At 41.4% G+C, this 22,465-nt stretch overlaps 1 protein-coding gene across 1 annotated transcript in view; it reads left to right on the top strand.

Moving 5' to 3' along the window:
- The window catches only part of LOC122799695 (ankyrin repeat and KH domain-containing protein 1-like), a gene marked incomplete in the record, with an annotated part of 3,928,199 nt that overhangs the window by 1,070,185 nt on the left and 2,835,549 nt on the right, over window positions 1–22,465 (top strand). Inside the window, 1 exon segment of the mRNA XM_044068930.1 lies at window positions 9,440–9,631. Within this exon segment, the coding sequence (XP_043924865.1) occupies window positions 9,440–9,631 (192 nt within the window).

Raw genomic sequence — 22,465 nt, 5'->3', positions numbered from 1 at the left:
CCTCAAACAGACAACTGATGCCAGAGCCATGGCCTCAAGCTAAATGCCAAAAAGTGTAGTCATCCCCTTTGGAAAAAACAAAGTGCCCACAAATTACCACATAGGTGGTAATCCATTAAGTACAGAAGAAGTAATTAGGGACCTAGGGACCCAAGTTGATAGCAATCTCTCATTTGACAACCACGTAGCCAAAGTGGTTAGAAAAACATTTTATATAGCCCACCTAATCATGAAGGGATTCACATCTAGATCAGGGGATGTCATCGTGCCTCTTTACTCATCCCTCATCAAGCCCATAATGGAGTAAATGCCCCTTTTGGGATGTACCTTACCAGACACCTGCAGCAACTGGAAAGACCCCAGAAGTACCTCACCAAGAGGATCAAGGGGCTCAGATGCTGTATGCTGCCTGGTTAAAGAAACTCCAGCTCTACTCAGTGGCATACCACCTGCTCAGAGGCGATCTGTGCCTGACGTATAAAGCCATGTCCAACCCAGAATTAATGGACATGCTGCACCTCAGAAAATCCAAATCCCATCGAGCTACGCGCTCGAGAGACTTGAACCTCAGCACTGAAATAAATAGGACATGCTGGAGGGACAGATTCATAACCCAGAGGAGAGGCTCCCTTCACTCTGGAATAAAATCCCTGTCCAGGTTAGGCAGAGTCCCTCATTGACTCTCTTCAAGAGGAATCTTGAGTGGATGGGAGATCGTAGGTTTACCCCGGATATCACTTCTGTGTCACTGTTAGACAGAGGCACAGTATACTAACCTCGAAAAAGGGCACAGCAAAATTAATTTAAAATGGGTGGTGAAAGCCATACACACTCTGGCTAGACTTATAAATGCCCTAGGGCAGATAGCCTAGTATGAACCTATGAACCTATTATCTTCCATGCTGACTGGGTATCCCTCAGAACTAACCCATCCTTCATGCCCAAGGTGGTGTCCAGTGTGGCTCTCAACCAAGTTATTCATTTACCCACCTTTTTTCCTAATCCTTAGAACAAGGGGTTAAGGATTCTGCACTCTAGATGTGCACAGACAGCTCAGATTCTGTCTAGACGGATTAAATCCTTTAGAAGGTCTGATCAGTTGCTGGTTAGCTTTGCTACAGGGGCAGAAGGCAAAGCAATTTCCAAACCATTTCCAAATGGATAGCACACTGCGTACATTTCTGCTACAAACAGCATGGAAAGCCTTCCCAAAGGGGGTCAGGACTTGCTCTACCATAGCAGCCTCCACTTCTGCAGCTTTCCTCAGAGTCCCCACCTGGACATCTGTTCACACTTTTACCAAACATCATCACCTGCCTGTTTTCTCCAAATCCAGGGCAGGATTTGCCTCTGCGGGGGAACCTTTGCAAACGCAATCATGGCCCATTGGGAAAACACTCTTCTTTTTAAACACCCAATGTTCAAGGAACACGTCTCCTGGTACACTAGGTTCCAGGATGACATGTTTTTGATTTGGAGGGGACCAAAAGGGTTGGTGCCTTCCTTTATTACAAGCATCACTGAATTAACTGATTTCTTACAATTCACGTTCAGCCTGGATGAAACCAGCATTCATTTTCTAGATATCTTACTTATTAAAGATTAAATTCGATATTTATTAGTAAGATTTACAGAAAACCCACATATTCCAATGCCTTCTTGCACTTTAGTAGCTGCCACCCGTTTCATCAGTAAAAAGCAGTTAAGGGCCAAATGGTCAGGGCAGCTAGGATGATTACAATATTAGCAGATTTCGACCATGAATCCAATAATCTGGAAAGCATGTTTTTAAACAGAGGCCTATCCTTTTAAATTAGTTGCTAACATTAGGGATGAAGTTAGGGTCAAAAGAATTTCAGGACACTTCAAACCCCTACTAATTGAAATTCTTAATAACATCAATGTAATAGAAGTGCAACAGGTAGAACCTCTTCCTGGCATTCATGAGTCTTACAAGAGTAGCTTTTTGTGTACATTTTCTAATGACCACAAATTTATTAGGGGCATTATGAACAAAGATTGGAGAATTATTTCTGAAGACCTAGTATTGCACAACAAGCTAGGTCCACATCTTAAAATTACATATAGAAGAAATTGTAACCTGAAGATGCTGTTAGAGAAAAAGCATGAATTACATTCTAGTTCATCTAAAGGCATGTATTAATGTGGTGCTTGCACGCAATGCTCCTTAATTTTAGTAACAAAGGAGGTAGTTATTAATGATGAGATGCAAGATTAATAAAAGATATAATTGTGATAGTAAAGGAATAGTTTATGCAGCATTATGTGAACAATGTAATGCCTTTTATATAGGCAAAACCGAGAGGAAAATCAAGCAAAGGATTTACGAGCACAAGTATGCTATTTCTAAGGAGGACACTAATAATGCCTTAGCAAAACACATACTGGAGCATTCTAACCACAATTTCAAGTTTGTCATCTTACATCAAAGAATACATGACCTAAGAGGTGGACCATGGCAGTTAACCCTTGAGATGAGTTAGTGGCAAATTAGAACTACTGCAAGTGCCTATCCTGGCCTAAATGATTACATATCAATCAAATGCATTCTTAAATTGCTAGCCCTTAAAAGGTTGTAAGAAATTCGCACATATTAATATTTTAATATAAAATTAATATTTACTTTATTTTATATTCTAATTTTATTTTTTATTTTTGTTTTTAGTATTAAGTATTACATACACATCCACATAAAAAAGATTAGATTTAATTTTAACATCCATCTTTTTTACACATATTTGGGAAATTTATAGTCAATTTATGTGTAATTAATTTTTAAAAATTTAATTTATATTTATCAATTTTTATCAAATCTGACTAGCGAAAAATATAATGATTTATACAATGTTTTTTACAAGAATTTACACTTTTAATACTCAAATGATTAAAATATTTTAAATATTCGTTATCTATGAATATGAAATTTAAACATGATCTCAAAGAATATAATAAATTAAGTAGATAAATAAAGCAAAGAACTAAAAAACTTTTTTAGGTTTAAAAATGAATTTTGCAAGTTATTAATAATGGCTTTTGTTGTTTGGTCTTAATTTAAATTGGCATTACATATTTCAGCTGCTGGATGTAGTTACGAGTCAATACATTAGGGTATGTCCAAGTTGAGTGTTGCATTATAGGTGTGTTCGACCTACATATCTTATTCTTATTTTTTTTACTATTTGTGAATACACATATAAAAACACATTTTTAAATATATATTTATAAAAAATATATATTTTTAATATATACTTTTAAATACATTCTTGTACAAAGTTCTATAAATTAAATGTTTAAATTACAGGTTAATGAACTCCAGGTGTTTCATGCCTTTTGGCTAAGCTAAAGGAAGTGACGTTTATAATTGCCTTTTGGAAACCTTTTAAAAGTGTTGTACTTGACATTTGATACTTTGTATTCTGATGAAGGTGAAGCATAGTCTTTACCGAAAGCGTGTTTTTAATATATTTTTGTTTTAACGCTAAATAAACCTGGTGACTATCGCTCTTATTGGTCTAGTTCGCATTTTTTGTTTTGTTACAACTGTACTTTTGTCACAAGAGTAATGAGTAGAGGGCAGAACTATGGCTTGGAATGGGTTTTTAAGGAGACTGTTAGGAGAATTCTGCATCTTCCCTTCTCTGAAAAGCTTTTCTCTCAGGGATTTACTGAGACGTTTGCCTATTCACATTTGTACCTGATTGTTCACGGATTCTTCCTTTCTTGTAAGATGTTTTCTTTAATATCAGCTCTGCTTACAGGATATCTGAGCTTGTATGCAGCCCCAAAAATACCAATAATGCTTGAAAACTTTTATTCATGGCCCATTTTGAGAATTCATTTATTTATCCAAAGGGTTTTTCAAGAATAAGGTGGTGAAATCTAAGAGATTCATCGATGATCTCTTATTTTTATGCAGGGATGACCCGAGTGAGTTTGAAAAATTTGTTTTGGAGATTGAGGGACAACCCATGTGGTTTGGATTTCACACATGTAGTAGGTGGAAAGAGTATCCAGTATTTGGACATAGTTGTATGTTGGGTCTGACAATAGGGTACAATACAAACCCTTTTATAAAGCCACAGCAGCGGATAATTTTTTGCATTCATCTAGCATGCATAGTGATTGTCTTATAGATTCCCTTCCATTGGCAGAATTTAAACGTATTGGGTCCAATACTTCTGATCTTGGAAGGATTGGGGTGGAATTTGATAAAATTGAGACAAAGCTTATTGAAAGGAGTTATTCTAGGAGGACAATCAAGTCAGCTAGGGCAAATGTAGAGCAGGATTTGGGTTTAAGGAAGTTAGACAGGAGGAGATTCCTTTACACCAAGAAATGTCCGAATGGCCAGATGGGAAGTGTTGGGGATGAAGGACAAAGGGAGAGAATATTTTTCGTCACTAAATATTCCCAATTTTCCTGTATTTTGAGAGAGACGGTATCAAAATTATGGCCCAATGTTACTGGAGATAAGGTGGGGAAGTTATTTCCAACAACGGTGACTTTTTCTTATGGCAGATACCCATATTTAAAAGAAATATTAAACATTAGAAGGAAGTTGTTGAGTAATACTAAGAAAGGAAACTACCGCTGTGGTAATTGCAAGGTGTGTGTTAGGGTCAGAAGTGTTGATGGAACCAAAATCAACAATGTATGTTATAATGCTCTGGAATATTTTGATTGCAATTCATCGGGGGTGGTTTATATTATAGGTTGTGGTTGTGCTAAACAGAAATGGTATATTGGACAAACTAGTAGGAAAGTTAAACTTAGAATTTTGGAGCACTTGGGGGACATCAGACATAAAAGATTGGATAGTCCGGTGGCCAAGAACTTTTGGGAGGAGCACAAAGGGGTTCCTGAAGGGTTTATTTTTTGTGTTTTGGGAAAACCAAATGTTTTTGGTGAGAATAATGCATGTTTTCACAATAAATTATTGGAAATGGAGTCTAGATTTATCCTAAATTATAATACTCTTTTTCCAAATGGGATGAATTTGGAAGTGTAAAAATTATATAAAGTAACAGTCATGTTTAAACATATCAAATGCAAAATGGTTTGGAGTGTATTAAATATAATTATTATATTCTTTTATATACATTTTTTGTATTAATAAATACATAAGTTATTGTCATGGAAGATAAACTATATTGGTATATTTAATACACAATTTTATATATGAGGTGAAGTATGAAATTTCAAAGGTGAAGTTGGAAACTTCACATGAAAAAATATTGTTGGTTAAAGCAAGGTTTGGTTAAAGAATTGACTGAAAAATGTTTAATTGTTTTATTGAATCAATTACTTATGTAAATGTTTTGAAGATGTGTTATAAAAGGGGTGTTGCTTGAATTGTAAATGTATTCCATGAGAAGGCGAAGGCCGAGGTACCAGAATTAAAGAAAAATATTTTTTGCACAGTTGGACTGCTTGTTGTTTAAGCATTATTGGTATTTTTGTAATTTTGAATTTTGGAGTGTGTTTTTGGATCTTGTATGCAGCCCCGTTAGGTCTTCCACAGCTGTGGCTTCTCTTTGGAGTAATGCGTACTTTTTCTTTGAAGTAGTACGTAAATTTGCTGATTCATCTGTTCTCTTCCCTGGTGATGAGAGGACCTTCAAGCATTTTTGTTGCCGGCACAGAATTTTCTCAATGGGTGGGATGAATGAGAGTGCCAGAAACACACAGATTTGTAAGATAGTTGCTTGAGTGCTTTGTTCAGGTTGTTAAGCAAAGGGTATCATCTGTTTGCCATCAGGCTTCAGCCTGAATGTTGGGAAGTGCTGTCAGACTAGTCTGGGGAGGGGGGGTAGCTGCTTCTAGCACTTGCTTCAGAATGTCTCCCTTTGGATATTGGCTGTGGCCATGTAGTTATTCATGGTTTCCCAAGGGAGTTGTGCTTGGATTATGGGAGTTAGACCTGCTGTGGTTTTTTTCTCTGTATTGACTTTTCCTGGCTTTGACCATCCAAGGACATTTATTTTAATTCTTGAAACATTTGGCCATTGTGAGAGGCTTTCAGTGAGATGGAACAAGTTCTGGTCTTTGGAAATGGCTACTTAATCTGTTGCTTGTCTTGTGTCTGGATGGCCTTCTGTTATATTTTGATGGATTTTTCTTCAAATTAAGCAAATTAAATGTTTAGTTCTGTCTGTAATGTTGTGCTGGTTGCACTGCATGAGGAACAAACTGAGAATGGCAATGATATGCAGTAGGAAAACATAGAGTTATGGTTAACCGAGGACTTCAGAAGGTCAAATCCCAGTAGTTTGGTATTGGAAAGTAGCTGACAAGATCATCTCATTGTGCATTTTAGTTTTTCTGTTCGATACTCTTGGCTAGACTTTAATGGGGGGGGGGTATGGGAATATGCAGTTGTGTGATAGTTTGAAGCTGGAGGTGAGTTGTAGTGTTTGTAGCAGTAGTAGCAGTTTGTGCTTGGAATTATTTGAAGCTTGGATACGGCTTGGTTGCTAACCTGCAGCTGTATTACATAGACTGCTACTCATTTGGCTTTGTTGCTGTATTACAGCTAACCTGCAGTTGTATTACATAGGCTGCTACTCATTTGGCTGTACTTTATTACAGCTAACCTGCAGCTGTATTATAGACTGCTACTCATTTGGCTTTGTTACTGTATTACAACTGTATTACATAGACTGCTACTCATTTGGCTTTGTTACTGTATTACAGCTAACCTGCAGCTGTATTACATAGACTGCTACTCATTTGGCTTTGTTACTGTATTACAGCTAACCTGCAGCTGTATTACATAGACTGCTACTCATTTGGCTTTGTTACTGTATTACATAGACTGCTACTCATTTGGCTTTGTTACTGTATTACAGCTAACCTGCAGCTGTATTACATAGGCTGCTACTCATTTGGTTTTGTTACTGTATTACAGCTAACCTGCAGCTGTATTACATAGGATGCTACTCATTTGTCTTTGTTACTGTATTACAGCTAACCTGCAGCTGTATTACATAGGCTGCTACTCATTTGGCTTTGTTACTGTATTACAGCTAACCTGCAGCTGTATTACATAGGCTGCTACTCATTTGGTTTTGTTACTGTATTACAGCTAACCTGCAGCTGTATTACATAGGCTGCTACTCGTTTGTCTTTGCTACTGTATTACAGCTAACCAGCAGCTGTATTACATGGGCTGCTACTCATTTGGCTTTGTTACTGTATTACAGCCAACCTGCAGCTGTCTTACATAGACTGCTACTCATTTGGCTTTACTTTATTACAGCTAACCTGCAGCTGTATTATAGACTGCTACTCATTTGGCTTTGTTACTGTATTACAGCTGTATTACATAGGCTGCTACTCATTTGGTTTTGTTACTGTATTACAGCTAACCTGCAGCTGTATTACATAGACTGCTACTCATTTGGCTTTGTTACTGTATTACAGCTAACCTGCAGCTGTATTACATAGACTGCTACTCATTTGGCTTTGTTACTGTATTACAACTGTATTACATAGGCTGCTACTCATTTGGCTTTGTTACTGTATTACAGCTAACCTGCAGCTGTATTACATAGGCTGCTACTCATTTGGCTTTGTTACTGTATTACAGCTAACCTGCAGCTGTATTACATAGGCTGCTATTCATTTGGCTTTGTTGCTGTGTATTACAGCTAACCTGCAGCTGTATTACATAGGCTGCTACTCATTTGGCTTTGTTGCTGTATTACAGCTAACCTGCAGCTGTATTACATAGGCTGCTACTCATTTGGCTTTGTTACTGTATTACAGCTAACCTGCAGCTGTATTACATAGACTGCTACTCATTTGGCTTTGTTACTGTATTACATAGACTGCTACTCATTTGGCTTTGTTACTGTATTACAGCTGTATTACATAGGCTGCTATTGTTGCTGTATTACAGCTAACCTGCAGCTGTATTACATAGGCTGCTACTCATTTGGCTTTGTTACTGTGTTACAGCTAACCTGTAGCTGTATTACATAGACTGCTACTCATTTGGCTTTGTTACTGTATTACAGCTGTATTACATAGGCTGCTACTCATTTGGCTTTGTTACTGTATTCCAGCTAACATGCAGCTGTATTACATAGACTGCTACTCATTTGGCTTTGTTACTGTATTGCAGCTGTATTACATAGGCTGCTACTCATTTGGCTTTGTTACGGTATTACAGCTAACCTGCAGCTGTATTACATAGACTGTTACTCATTTGGCTTTGTTACTGTATTACAGCTAACCTGCAGCTGTATTACATAGACTGCTACTCATTTGGCTTTGTTACTGTATTACAGCTGTATTACATAGGCTGCTACTCATTTGGTTTTGTTACTGTATTACAGCTAACCTGCAGCTGTATTACATAGACTGCTACTCATTTGGCTTTGTTACTGTATTACAGCCAACCTGCAGCTGTCTTACATAGACTGCTACTCATTTGGCTTTGTTACTGTATTACAGCTAACCTGCAGCTGTATTACATAGACTGCTACTCATTTGGCTTTGTTACTGTATTACAACTGTATTACATAGGCTGCTACTCATTTGGCTTTGTTACTGTATTACAGCTAACCTGTAGCTGTATTACATAGGCTGCTACTCATTTGGTTTTGTTACTGTATTACAGCTAACCTGCAGCTGTATTACATAGGCTGCTACTCATTTGGCTTTGTTACTGTATTACAGCTAACATGCAGCTGTATTACATAGGCTGATACTCATTTGGCTTTGTTGCTGTATTACAGCTAACCTGATGCTGTATTACATAGGCTGCTACTCATTTGGCTTTGTTGCTGTATTACAGCTAACCTGCAGCTGTATTACATAGGCTGCTACTCATTTGGCTTTGTTGCTGTATTACAGCTAACCTGCAGCTGTATTACATAGGCTGCTACTCATTTGGTTTTGTTACTGTATTACATAGACTGCTACTCATTTGGCTTTGTTACTGTATTACATAGGCTGCTATTGTTGCTGTATTACAGCTAACCTGCAGCTGTATTACATAGGCTGCTACTCATGTGGCTTTGTTACTGTGTTACAGCTAACCTGTAGCTGTATTACATAGACTGCTACTCATTTGGCTTTGTTACTGTATTACAGCTGTATTACATAGGCTGCTACTCATTTGGCTTTGTTACTGTATTACAGCTAACATGCAGCTGTATTACATAGACTGCTACTCATTTGGCTTTGTTACTGTGTTACAGCTGTATTACGTAGGCTTCTACTCATTTCTTTGTTACTGTATTACAGTACGAGGTATAGCAGAACGTTGTTAGGAAACAGTTTGTAAGATACTCTGAGGCTGTTTTTGTAGAGCAAAATACTGTTAGTACTATAAGAATGTTTCCAGGTAATATCAATTAAAAATTGTAAGCACTGTTATTTTTTAAACAAAAATATGCCTTGTGTCTTTTAGGAGCCAACATTAATGCGCAGACGGAAGAAACCCAGGAGACTGCACTTACCCTGGCCTGCTGTGGAGGGTTTTCTGAAGTGGCAGACTTCCTTATTAAGGCTGGTGCAGACATCGAGCTCGGCTGTTCCACACCTTTAATGGAAGCTGCTCAGGAGGGGCACCTTGAGCTTGTCAAATATCTTTTGTCAGCAGGTACGTGCTCTGCACTGTAGCAGTGTGCTTTTATGAGAGTTTCTACAGGGGTAGGGGGGGTGTGTGTGTGTGTATGTGTGTGTGTACACACTCATATGCGAGTTGTGTTCTGACTGCATGTATGTGTCGTATTGAAATACAGGCTACATTCAGGTTTTGTCACAGGACTACTGTACCTAATTTCTTGCCTTGGTGCTTCCTACTTTCCTGCCACCTGAAGCCCACTTGAAACCTGACTGTGGTATTGAACTTGTAACATCGCCAAGCCTTACTGGTATTTTCTGTACTTTCTGCCAGAAAGTTTTCCTTTTGATGTTTCTACTTCTAGGAATTGTAGTCCCCAGAAAATGTAGTGGTGAAGTTTTTAAAAGCAAGGTACAGTCTTTATAGGTTCGTAGTTTAGTACAAAGCTATCGGCCCTAGGGCCTATACAAGCCTAGACATAACAATTCCCTGGCTATATCTTCCCACAGTATGTACTTCCCTGCCCCAGACAGGGCATTTTTTGACTAAAACCACTTTGCCAAAGAACATTTTCCAAGTTGTATTTGTCTGCTCTCCTTCATGGGGAATCTTCCATATTGGGTGCCTTTCAGCCAAAGCGAACTGTAGACCAGTGATCAGAGTCGAAGCTTGAGGAAGAGGAGATGGCCCACTTTGATCAGCTTTGCTTCCCTTTAGCATATATGGAGGTGGAGGAGGAACCATTGTCTTTTGGGACTCTGGAGGATTTAATGGAGAAATATTTAAAGTGGCGGCACGTTTCAGACGTGCATTAATGGTAGTTAGAGCTGCTGCATGTAGTAGAGCTCAAGTTGACTGTCTTTTCTGTTTTGTGGGCATTTGAGAACTAGCTTTGAGCAAAGGCTATAAAGTTAGTGTGAATCTCCATAGACTTCATCAGAAAGGAAGCAAGACTGTCTAAGTGTCGAAGCCAGTGCAGACTTTTTGCACTTGGCTATGCTTGCCTTGACCTGAAGAATTAGTTTTGTTGCTGAAAATTTGAGAGCCTTTTCCTGTAAAATGGTTTTGTATCTGGAGTAGAAGCTTACTGGCTTTGATATGTAGGAGGTACATATATCCTTTTTCAAGAGTTCTTGAGGTTTGCCATTTTGTTAATCAACTATATTGCTACTAATTTTGTGAGCAAGAATGTTATGGTAGCTTCATTTTTCTTTCTTTGCCAGTTGTTTTTATGAATTCCAGATGTGGTGCCTGTTTAATGTCTGCAGCTTCAAAATTTTATCAGTATAAGCCATAAGGTGTTTGTTACGGGAATCACTTTCTTGAGCTGTAGTATTCCTTACTCAGGGGAATTTGCCAGATAACCGATTTTGGTACCAGGGTTCAAAACTCCACTACTGTAGCTTTCCTTCCATCCGACATGTAACGAATGACTTTACTTGATCCAGTCTGTGTATTGGGTACTATACTGTGTAGTTATTTAACTGTGTTTGTACAGAGTATAATTGGTGTAGAAGCCTTACTACTGCATGTGTAGTTACGATTTTTATTTTCACATGATACAATTTGTTTTAATGGTGGTCTACCTCACACTGTTGATATTGCATAACTTGAGTTTGCACTGCATGTACTGGAGCTTTTTTTCTCAGGCCTCTGCTGTAAAGGGTTTTGTGCCCAGGTGGACTTCCAGTGTCAACAAGTGTAATACTAGGAGATTTTAGACTGGTGTCTGCAGGTGGCATTTGCTCTGCATGATGATGTTCGTGTCTCACTGTTGCAGTCCATTACATTTGGGTAATCTACTTGCAGGATGCCCTCAGTCGGCCTGATTAACAAAGTCTTAGGTCCTCCGTCAGTTGCTGTCCCTTCTTCAATGACGTCAGGTCGTCAGGGGTATTAAACATGCAGCCAACACCATTACATCAGTCTTTCTTGCTGCGTGGTGCCCGGAGCAGAAGCAGTTCGCAAGTGCCGGTTGGCAGACTCCTGAAATTTTCATTTTCGAGTTTCAGATCCGAAGTCTTCAACTAAAAAGCTAAGTACCCCGTTGGGGAAACTTTTTCTTGCTCCTTACCGATGTCAGTAAAAGTTAATTGCATTACTTGTGGGAAGCAAATACCTCATAAGGATTTCCATTTGTACTGTATTCCTTGCCTAGGCCCTGACCACGAAGTACCTTGCTGTCGGTTCTGTGCTTTATTGGATCAACGCACTATCAAACGTCCGTACATTTTTGCTTCTAAATATTTTGGCTCACACTTTATCCAGAAATGTCGTCTGTTAGCAATCAGACTACTGCAATACCTAAAAAATGCAAAGAAAAAGACAGACAGGCATTGTGGTCCAAAACTGCCGACTACTCTTCTCCTAAGCCAGTCGCCAGTTCGCCGGTACTCCGTGAGGTGCTTTCACAGCCCCTGATGCCTGCTACTTCTGATTCGCAGGCCTCTACTGAGACTCTGAGTCCGGTATGCCGCGAGATGCTTCAATTATGGAACCCGTGGATGTCTCTACCTTGGATGGGTCCGGAGTCGCTGTGCAGGCACCAGCTTCTGAGAGTGTTTTCAGGCCTACAGATTTGTGCATTAGACAGACGCCATCTTCAAAACTAAGGCCAAAATCTCGACCTCTGTCTAAAAAACAGATGCCTAGGCCACATGTGCAGGCCCCTATGCCTAAAAAACAAATGATCAAAATGGCTGAGGATTTAATTACTCTGTTCCTGGGTAGCCAACCCCCCCCCCCCTTCTAAGAGGCCTAGGCAAGGTATTGACTATGAATCTTCTTAACAGGATTCTATTTCTTCTGACTCTTCTAATGAACAGGAATTGTCTATACCTACTTATGAGGACTCTGATGCAGAAGATTAGATTCCTTCTGCTTCTCCCCCTGAGGATTTTTCTTTTGGGGAAACTTTGCATACCTTAAGGGAGCATTTCCACTGGGAAAGTCAGGATTTTTCTGAATCTAAAGAGAGACTTGGGGATTTTCTTCTACTTCAGCATAGGCCTTTGGCTATACCTCCTGTTCTAGACATGATGTTTTTTCAGAATCTAGTATGGCTCCTGATTCGCTGCCTTCGGCTCCTTGTAAAACAGATACTATAGGGTTCCTGACTCCCACAAATTCCTTTTCAAAAATCCTGTTGCAGATCCTGAAACCATTTCTCTGGGTCCCATCCCAGATTTGATGAATATCACTGCTCAACAGAGGCACAGCAAAATAATGGGACTAAAGGGGTGGCGTAAGCCACAAAACTATGGGCTAGGCTTGTAAATGCCCTCGGGCAGATAGCCTAGTATGAACCTATGGGCATTAAGGCTTCAACTGCTAAAAATCCTACCCCTTCTGATAGAGATTCCAGGGCGTTGGATAGATGGAGTAAAAAGGTTTACACTTCTGCAACTTTGGCAATCAGGGCTTTAAACTGTCAATTTCATATGTTAAAATATCAGCAGCATATCATGGGACTGCTTGAACAGAAAATGTTGATTTCTGACTGTGTGGAAAATAGATTTACAGGGTCTATTGCATTCAGCTGAACAAGTTGGAAAGCATACTTTGCAATGGGGTTTTGATTCTTTTGAGGCCTCTTGCAGGGCTCCTGTAACTGGGTTTGTTTGTGCTAAGAAGGCATGTTTGGCTCAAAGAGCAAACTGCCTGATCATGTTAAAGCAAAATTGTTGGATGCTGCTTTACAGCAGGACCGTCTCTTTGGTAATAAGGCTGAAGAAGTTCTAAAAAAGATGGAAGATAAAGCTAAATCTATGCAAAATGTGAAATTTCTTACAACTGCAACCTCCAAGATTTATTAGGCACTGGCCTACTAAGAACTGGTCCTTTGCAGTTTTTTCGACAGCCACTCAAGTCAAACCCAGACATTCCAAAGGAACCAGGTTTCAGTGCCAAGGGACTTTCAGAACAAAACAACGGGGTGCCTCCTCTTCCAAATCTGGAAACAACAAGGCACCTCCCTGTGGTAAGCAGTCTCAATGACTTCCGTTTGCACTTACCAAGCACTTAACTTTTAGCCGCCCCTTTGGGGGGAAAACTGGCTCTTCATGCAAAAAACTGGCAACTTATAACCCAGGACAAATGGATTTTAAATCTAGCATCTCAGGGATACAGATTTCATTTCCACATGTTGCCAATTCCAAACGGATGGCCAGACCTGCCCCCAAATCAGTGGGCAGAGGCCCAGAAACCAGTACTTTCCCTCATGAACATGGGGGACTATTCAACTAGTACCAGAAGAGGAAAAGGGACAAGGTTTCTATTCAAGACTTTTCCTGGTACCCAGAAAAGACAAATCATGGCATCCAGTTCTGGACTTATCTACTCTAAACACATTTCTGGACATCCCAAAATTCAAGATGCTGACTCTTCAGTTACTTCCTATGTTAGGCAAAGATGCCTGGTTTTCAACGTTAGATTTAAGAGTCTTACCTGCATATCCCAATCAGGGAATCGTGCAGAAGATACCTCCACTTCAAAGCAGGTTACTTGCATTACCAGTTCTCTGAACTGCCCTTGAGCTTATCTACTGCGCCCAGGGTCTTTACAAAGTGCTTGGCTCCAGTAATTGCATTTTGCAGGCAAAGAAATATTCATATATATCCATACCTGGACGATTGTCTAATTCAGGCAGAAAACAAGGACATTCTTCTCAAACATCTGTCGTTTGTGAAAAGGGTTCTAACTTGTCTAGGGTACACTATAAACAAAAATAAATCACAACTGGTACCCTCTCAAAAAATTACATTCCTGGGTGCAAGCTTGAATACAACTGGCCAGATGGCTTTCCTTATGCCAGAGAAGCAAATTCATTTGGTGACTCCAAACAGGTGGCCACAAAAACCCTGATTTTTCTGCAAGGCAAACACTGTAAGCTTTGGGGTTCATGACCTCCTGCATTCTTCTAATTCCATATGCAAGACTGCATATGAGGAGACTTCAGTGGTATTTAAAAAGTTTGTGGAGTCAGCATTGTCATAGTCTGGAAACTATGATTCCCATCATACCTTGCCTGCGCCTGGAGTTCCTATGGTGGGCAGAGGCCTGCCACCGGAACAAGGGACTGCCATTCACACCTTTCCCTGCCACCCAAACCCCAGCTACACACTTATCAGACTGTGCATGGGGTGCTCATCTGGCAGGGAAGTACATTCAGGGAAAATGGAGCCCAAATCAAATGTACCTTCACATAAATAAAAAAGAAATGCTAGCTGTACAGAATGCACCAACAGCCTTCAAGGACTACCTTCATCCAGGACAATTACTGATAAAGGCTGACAACACCACGGTTATGTGGTACATAAACAAGCAGGGGGGGTACACACTCCTACCCCCCTTTGCAGACTAGCCATGGCATTGTGGAACATACAACTACAAGCTCAATTCCTGCCAGGAATGCTGAATACTTTGGCAGATGAACTAAGCAGATATCTCATGGACCCACACGAATGGAAACTGGGACCACGGATTTTCAACATGTTGCCACGCAACTGGGGGAGCCCAGACATAGATCTTTTTGCCTCACCCCAGAACTATCAGTTGGACAAATTTTGCACAAGAACTCATCACAAGCCTGGAAAGTGGATGCTCTGTCCTTCAGCTGGAAAAACCTACCAGTCTATGCATTTCTCCCTCTGCCTCTGCTCTCCAGAGTTCTAAAAGTCACAGGACAAACCAAAAATGATTTTGATTGCTCCAGACTGGCCTCGCCAACACTGTTGTACCCAGTGCTGCACGGTGTCACACCTTCCACCATGGCACCTGCCTCGGACACCTTACTTTCTGTCTAAGCAGAACAACCAGACTCTGCACACTCAACTCCAAACTTTGAATCTTGTAGCATGGCTAATCTCCCAAATTCACCCTTAGCATCCCTCAGCAAACTTGTGATGGATGTCATTTTGGAAGAGAAGACCTAGTACTAGAAAATCTTATGCTGACAAATAGAAAAGATTATGTGCCTGGAATCAGTCTCAAGGGATAAGCACAGCAGTGCCCAATATTCCTCAGATTTTGCAATACTTAACTGAGATGCTTCACAAGGACCAGTCCTTTTCTTCCATAAAAATCCATGCCTCAGCCATTTCAGTTCATTACAACACAGCACCCTCCCCTCTTCTCTCATCCTCTTCTAAAGCAGTATCTCAGAGGGGCCAAAAACTTAAGACCACCCAGGAGAGCTCCAACCCCTGCCTGGGACCTTAATTTTGTATTGGAGAAACTCACTGTCCACACCTGTCGAGCCAGCTGCTACTGCAGACTTAAAATTTCTTTCCTGGAAAACAGCTTTCCTTTTAGCAGTCACTTCAGCTAGAAGGATTTCTGAATTACAGGCTCTTATGGCAGTGGAGCCTTTCATCATTTTTCATACGGACAGGGTATCTCAGGACCAACCCATCCTTCATGCCTAAGGTGGTATCCAGTGTGGCTCTTAATCAGACCATTCGTTTGCCAAGTTTCTTTCCTAACCCACAGAACAAGGGGGAGCGGATTCTGCTTTCATTGGATGTACACAGACCACTTAGATTTTACTTAAACAGGACAAAATCTCAAAGAAAATCTGAACTGCTGGTAGCATTTGCTGCAGGGGCAGAGGCTATTTCAAAGCAACCATTTCCAAATGGATAAGCCATTGTATTATTTTCTGCTATAAGCACCATGGAAAAACTATCCCTCATGGGATCAGATCCCATTCCACCAGGGCTGCATCTACTTCTACAGCCTTTCTCAGAGGTGTTCCTACCAGGGACATTCTAGAAGCTGCTACCTGGAGCTCAGTTCATACTTTCACCAAACATTACCATTTACCACTTTTCTCTAAATCCAGAGCTGGCTTTGCCACTGCTGTCCTGCAGGGCCTTGTAGCTGGTCCTAATGCTGTATAATTCTCTCCACCCCTACCATAGCTTTGGGCATCTACCCAAATATAATGACTGAAACAGTGAAACACAAAGAACATAGTACAGCTGTGTACACTTACCGTAAATGTAGATGTTAGTGTGTTCACTGTTGGAGTCCTGGTTACCTTCTCTCCAGCCCCTTATTTTTCTTTGGCTATACTTTTACTTTCTTTTACTATGCTTAAAAGCCCTTTTGGTGTATTTGCTTTTGGTTGGAGGTATATATTTTGTGTCTTTAATTTTATTTGCTCCCCATTTGGGGGGCACTTGACATCTGGGGCAAGAAAAACTGATGTAATGGCATCTGCTGCATGTTTTGTACCCCTGACTACCTGACGTCATGGAAGAAGGGACAGCAGCCGACGCAGGATCCAAGACTTTGTCATTCTTAACTCAGTCAGTGTTCTGTTTGGGGCATAAGCACAGCATTCCTAATTGACCATGCTCTGCATGGTTCGTCCAGAAGACTTTTAAAATGAGAGCAGAGACTCCTCAAAACTACGTGAACCAAAGATAGCTGCGTCATTTCGGAGTAAGCTATGGCATCAGCCAAGCCTACCATAGATACCCCACAAAAGATAAGTGCCGTCATGATAAAAGTATGAGAGGTGAGCTATAGGCATTTAAGAGCCTCGTGTCCATCAAGGCACTTCTGAAATCCCAAAGTCTAAAGTCCGTGGTTGTCTCAAGCTGAAATCTTACTTGTTTCACTTTAGCTGGGCCCACTCACATCTTGATCTTCAAAGGTGACTGTATTATCCTCCGATGTTCTTTGTTTTTCACTGTTGCAGTCATCACACTTGGGTTATCTGCCTGCAGGTAGCCTTCAGTTGGCCCGAATAAGAGTATTGGGATTTCTGCGTCGGATGCGGTCATCTTTTCCATGACTTCAGGTCGTCGGGGGTATAAAACATGCATCCATTGCCATTGCATCAGCTTTTCTTGCTGCACGGGAGCCCGAAGCAGATTGCAAGTGCCAGTCGGCCACAACCTTAAATTTTAGTTTTTCAGGTTTCAAACCTGAAGTCTTCTAAACCCAAATACCCCATTGGGGATCCATTTTTTCTTGCTCTAACCAGTGTCAGAAAAAGTTAACAAGGGTCTTGCCCGTGGAAAGCAAATACCTCAGTGATTTTAATTCTTAGGCCCAGACCACGACGTCCCTTGCTGTTGGTTTTGTGCCTTGTTCAGCGCCCAAACTATTTGTCAGGCTTTTTTTCTCTAAATTCTTTTGCTTTCGTTGTCCGTATTTTCGAAATGGCTTCGATAAGCCATTCGACTACCGATCTGAAAAAACGCAAGGATAAAGACGGACCGTATAGGTCCAAATCTACCAACGATGCTTCCATTAAGCTAGTCGCCAGTCTGCTGGTACTCAGTGAGGTGCTTTTGGCAGCCCCTGTTACCTGCTTCTACAGATTCGCAGGCCTCTACTGAGACTCATTCTGAGTCAGGTATGCCACGAGATGCTTAGACAATGGAATCTGCTGATGTTCGTGTTTACACTAGGGTTATCCTGCCATCAGGCGGTTCCCCAGTCGGCCTGAGTTCTAAAGTCTTGGTCCGGCGTCGGTTGCTGTCGCCTCCTCCCTGACGTCAGTACGACAGGGGTATATAAAATGCAGCCCGCGCCATTTTCTTCAGTCTTTCTTGCCGCGCGGTGCCCGAAGCAAAAGCAGTTCGCAAGTGCTGGTCGGCAGACTCCTGAGATTTTCATTCCAAATCCAGAACCGAAGTCTTCTACAAAGCTAAGTACCCCATTGAGAAAGCTTTTTCTTGCCTCAGACCAATGTCAGTAAAAGTTATTCTTGTGGGAACCACCAAGTTGTTAGCGACTGTTGAAAATTAGAAAGAAGCTGCAAAGCCAAATGAGTTTAGCGCTTTCTTTCACTTTATTGTCAACGTGAACTTCCTCAGAAAACCAGGATGCCTCCCAACATCCTGGTTTTAAAGTCATACACAGGAAATGATGTACATTCCTGTGTATGACTTTAAAACCAGGATGGTTGGGAGGCATCCTGGTTTTCTGAGGAAGTTCACGTTGACAATAAAGTGAAAGAAAGCACTAAACTCATTTGGCTTTGCAGCTTCTTTCTAATTTTCAACAGTCGCTAACAACTTGGTGGTTTCAGAGTTTGGTTCGGGTGTTCCGAATTTGTTTTTCATTTTTGTTTTATTCTTGTGGGAAGCAAATACCTCATAAGGATTTCCATTCTATTCTATCCCATGCCTAGGCCCAGACCACGTCACTGGTTGTCTGTTTTGTGCTAGGTTTAACAAGCGCACTATAAAACAGTTTGATTTTGCCCGACATTATTTTGGCAGAAAATTCAATTACACCATGCCTTCGGAACTTCCGATGACCGGAATACATAAAAAGCGCAAAGACAGACCGGCATCAGAGGCCCAAAACTGACTACGAAGCCTCTTCTAGGCCAGTCGCCGGTTCTCCGGTTTTCAGCGAGGCGCTTTCACAGCCCCTGACTGCTTATGCAGAATCACAGGCCGCCTACGACTCCCACATGGAGATGGCTGGGCCTTCGGATGCACAAGTTTTTCAGCCTACTGAAACTAACCCTTCAGAGGTATCCGGAGTAGCTGAAAAATCCGCAGCTTCAGAGGGTGTTTTCAGACCTACTCAGTTGAGCATTAAACCCACTGCCAAGTCTAAGCCTCCTTTAAAAACAAACAAATACAGCATTCTCCAGGACAGGTCTTCATGCCCAAGAAACAAATGCTCAAAATGGCCGAAGACCTAATCACTCTGATCAGGGGATCCTAGCCCCCTCCTGATAAAATGCCCAGATAGGATGCAGACTATGATTCATCCGACCAGGTGTCCATTTCTTCAGACTCATCCTCAGACGTAGGATATTCTTTACCCCCTTATGAGGATTCTGATGCTGAGGAATCAATTCCATCAGCCTCTCTGCCTGAGGACTACTCCTTTGGGGAAACCTTACATACCATGAGGGAGCATTTCCATTGGGAAGGCCAGGATTACTCAGAATCCAAGAAAAGGCTCAGAGACTTCCTTTTTTACCTCAACCCAGACCCCTTGCCATTCCACCAGTGTTGGATATTGTGGATGATGTGTATACTGAATCCGGCTTAAATCTGGATTCCTTACCTCCAGCCCCAGTTAAACCTGACAGGTACTTAAGAGTCCCTGACTCTCACAAATTTCTATATAAAAGCCCTGTTGCTGACCCTGAAACTATTTCTCAGGGACCCAAAGGGATTAAGGCCTCATCAGCAAAAAATCCAGTTCCCTCTGACAGATTCCAGAGCATTAGACAGATGGGGAAAGAAAGTATACACGTCTGCAACTTTAGCAGTGAGACCCTTAAATTGCCAGTTTCACATGCTAAAATATCAGCAAATTTTGATGTCTCAGTTGAAACAAAAAATGCTTCCAGATTCAGATCCTACTAATTTTAAAGAAATGCAGGATTTATTGCATGCAGCTGAACAAGTGGGAAAACATACTTTGCAACGTGATTTTGATTCTTTAGAGGCTTCCTGTAAAGCAGCAGTTACAGGCTGTCATTAGAAGACATGCTTGGTTAAAAGAACATGCGTTACCAGATCATGTTAAAGCAAAATTATTCGATGCACCTTTGCAGCAGGATGTGTTATTTGGAGTTAAGGCAGAAGAGGTATTAAAGAAAATGGAGGATAAGGCAAAATCTATGCAAACGGTGAAGGATTTCTTACAGGTTCAGCCTCCTCGATTTAGCAGAAATTGGCCAACAAAGAGGTGGTCCTTTCCAGTTAGACCTGAAAGGGGCAGATACAGACGTCCAAGAGGTAGAGGTCAACCACAAGGTCCTTACAGGCCTCGACAATGGGGTGCACCAGGCCAGAAAGAAGGGGATGACAGGCGCCGACCATATAAAAAACAGCCTCAATGACTTCCCACTACAGCTGCCAAGCAGCTGTCTCTTGGCAGCCCCCTTGGGAGGAAAACTGGCACTTTTCTATCACAATTGGCATTGGGTCACCAAAGACAAATGGGTTCTCATCATTGTATCTCAAGGTTACAGGTTCCACTTTTTCACACTCTGCCAAGGTTAAAAGTAATGCCAAATCTGCCACCAAATCAATGGGCAGAGGTTCAAAAACAAATTACAGCACTCTTGGACATGAGAGCTATTCAAAAGGTACCACCACAGGAGCAAGGACAAGGATTTTACTCAAGACTCTCTGGTTCCCAGAAAGGACAAAGCCTGGAGGCCCATTCTGGATCTTTCTTCTCTAAACACTTACCTGGATGTTCTGAAATTCAAAATGTTGACACTACAGCAGCAGCTTCTCATGCTGGGCAAGAAAGCTTGTCTCGTGACCTTGGACCTCAAGGAGGCATACCTGCATGTCCCTATCAGACAAAACTGCAGAAGATACCTCAGATTCATAGCTGGTTCAATGCACTACCAATTCTCTGCACTGCCCTTTGGCTTATCTTCTGCGCCCAGGGTCTTCACAAAGTGCCTGGCACCAGTAATTGCATTTTGCAGACAGAAAGCAATTCAGATTTATCCGTACCTGGGCAACTGCCTGATTTAATCAGAGAGCAAGGACATTCTTCTAAAGCATCTGGAATTTGTAAAAAAGTTAAGTTGCTTGGGGTACACAGTAAACAAAAAAAAAAATCAAAACTAGTGCCCTCACAACAGATAATATTCCTGGGTGCCAGCTTGAACACAACGGCCCAGATGGCTTATATCACGCCAGACGAGCAAGGACAACTGACTCAGTACTTTCAGTTGATGGCAACAAAGACCCAACTCCCTGCAAGAAAAATTCTGAAGGCCCTGGGTTACTTGGCATCTTGCATACTACTAATTCCATATGCCAGACTGCGTATGAGGAAACTACAATGGTACTTTGAGTGTATGGTCTCAACGCAGTCAGTTTGGAAACAGTTATACCACTAATTGCTTGCCTTCAACAGGAGTTTCGATGATGGGCTCAAGCTTGTCACCTCAACAAGGGACAGCCTTTTACTCAACCCACAGCCAGGCAAACACTGACAACAGATGCATCAGATTACGCCTGGGGAGCACAAATGCAAGGAAAATGTATTCAGGGCAAGTGGCCCGCAGAACAAAGGCATCTTCACATCAATCAAAAAGAGATGCTAGCTTTACAAAATGCCCTTATAGCTTTCAAGGACCAGCTGCATCCAGGACAACTATTACTAAAGACAGACAACACCACAGTTATGTGGTACATAAGCAAGGGGGCACTCACTCCTTCCCCCTCTGCAGACAAGCCATGACCTTGTGGAACACAGCTCTAAACTGTCAAGTTCATCTGCAGGCACAATTCCTGCCAGGGGAGAGAAACACACTGGCAGATGACTTGAGCAGAAATATCATGGATCCCCACGAATGGGAATTGAATCCACAAATATTCAGAATGATAACACAGAAATGGTGGAGCCCGGACATGTATCTGTTTGCATCCCCAATGAACTGCCAGCTACAGAAATTATGCACAAGGAGTTACCATCCACAAGCATGGAAAGTGGATGCCCTCTCATTCAGCTGGAAAAACCTAGAAGTATACCCTTTCCCACCACTACCTCTCCTTCCAAAGGTACTCATAAAAGCCAGGCAAGAAGAGCCAAAGATGATCTTGATTGCACCAGAATGGCCACGCCAGCACTGGTACCCAATCTTAAAGAACTTAGCACAAGAACCACCCTGGATTTTGCCTCAAATCCCACATCTGCTGACTCAGCACAACAATATGATACTTCACAGCCAGCTAAAGACCTTAAACCTAGCTGCATGGAAGATTCCTTAGTCAAGCAAGCAATGCCTCTCTCCAAAGCTGTTATGGATGTCATTCTGGAGGCCAGTAGGCCTAGTACCATGAAAGCCTATTCGGATAAATGGAAGAGATTCTGTGCCTGGAACCAGGCTCACAGCCTTGACCCTCTTGTCCCAAA

This window comes from Protopterus annectens, chromosome 4.part0 (assembly GCF_019279795.1).
Source record: "Protopterus annectens isolate FY-2018-M chromosome 4.part0, PAN1.0, whole genome shotgun sequence".
In the NCBI taxonomy this organism is placed as follows: Eukaryota; Metazoa; Chordata; order Ceratodontiformes; family Protopteridae; genus Protopterus; species Protopterus annectens.
The sequence above is the reverse complement of the archived record's forward strand: the minus strand, read 5'-3'. Positions and strand labels throughout refer to the sequence as shown.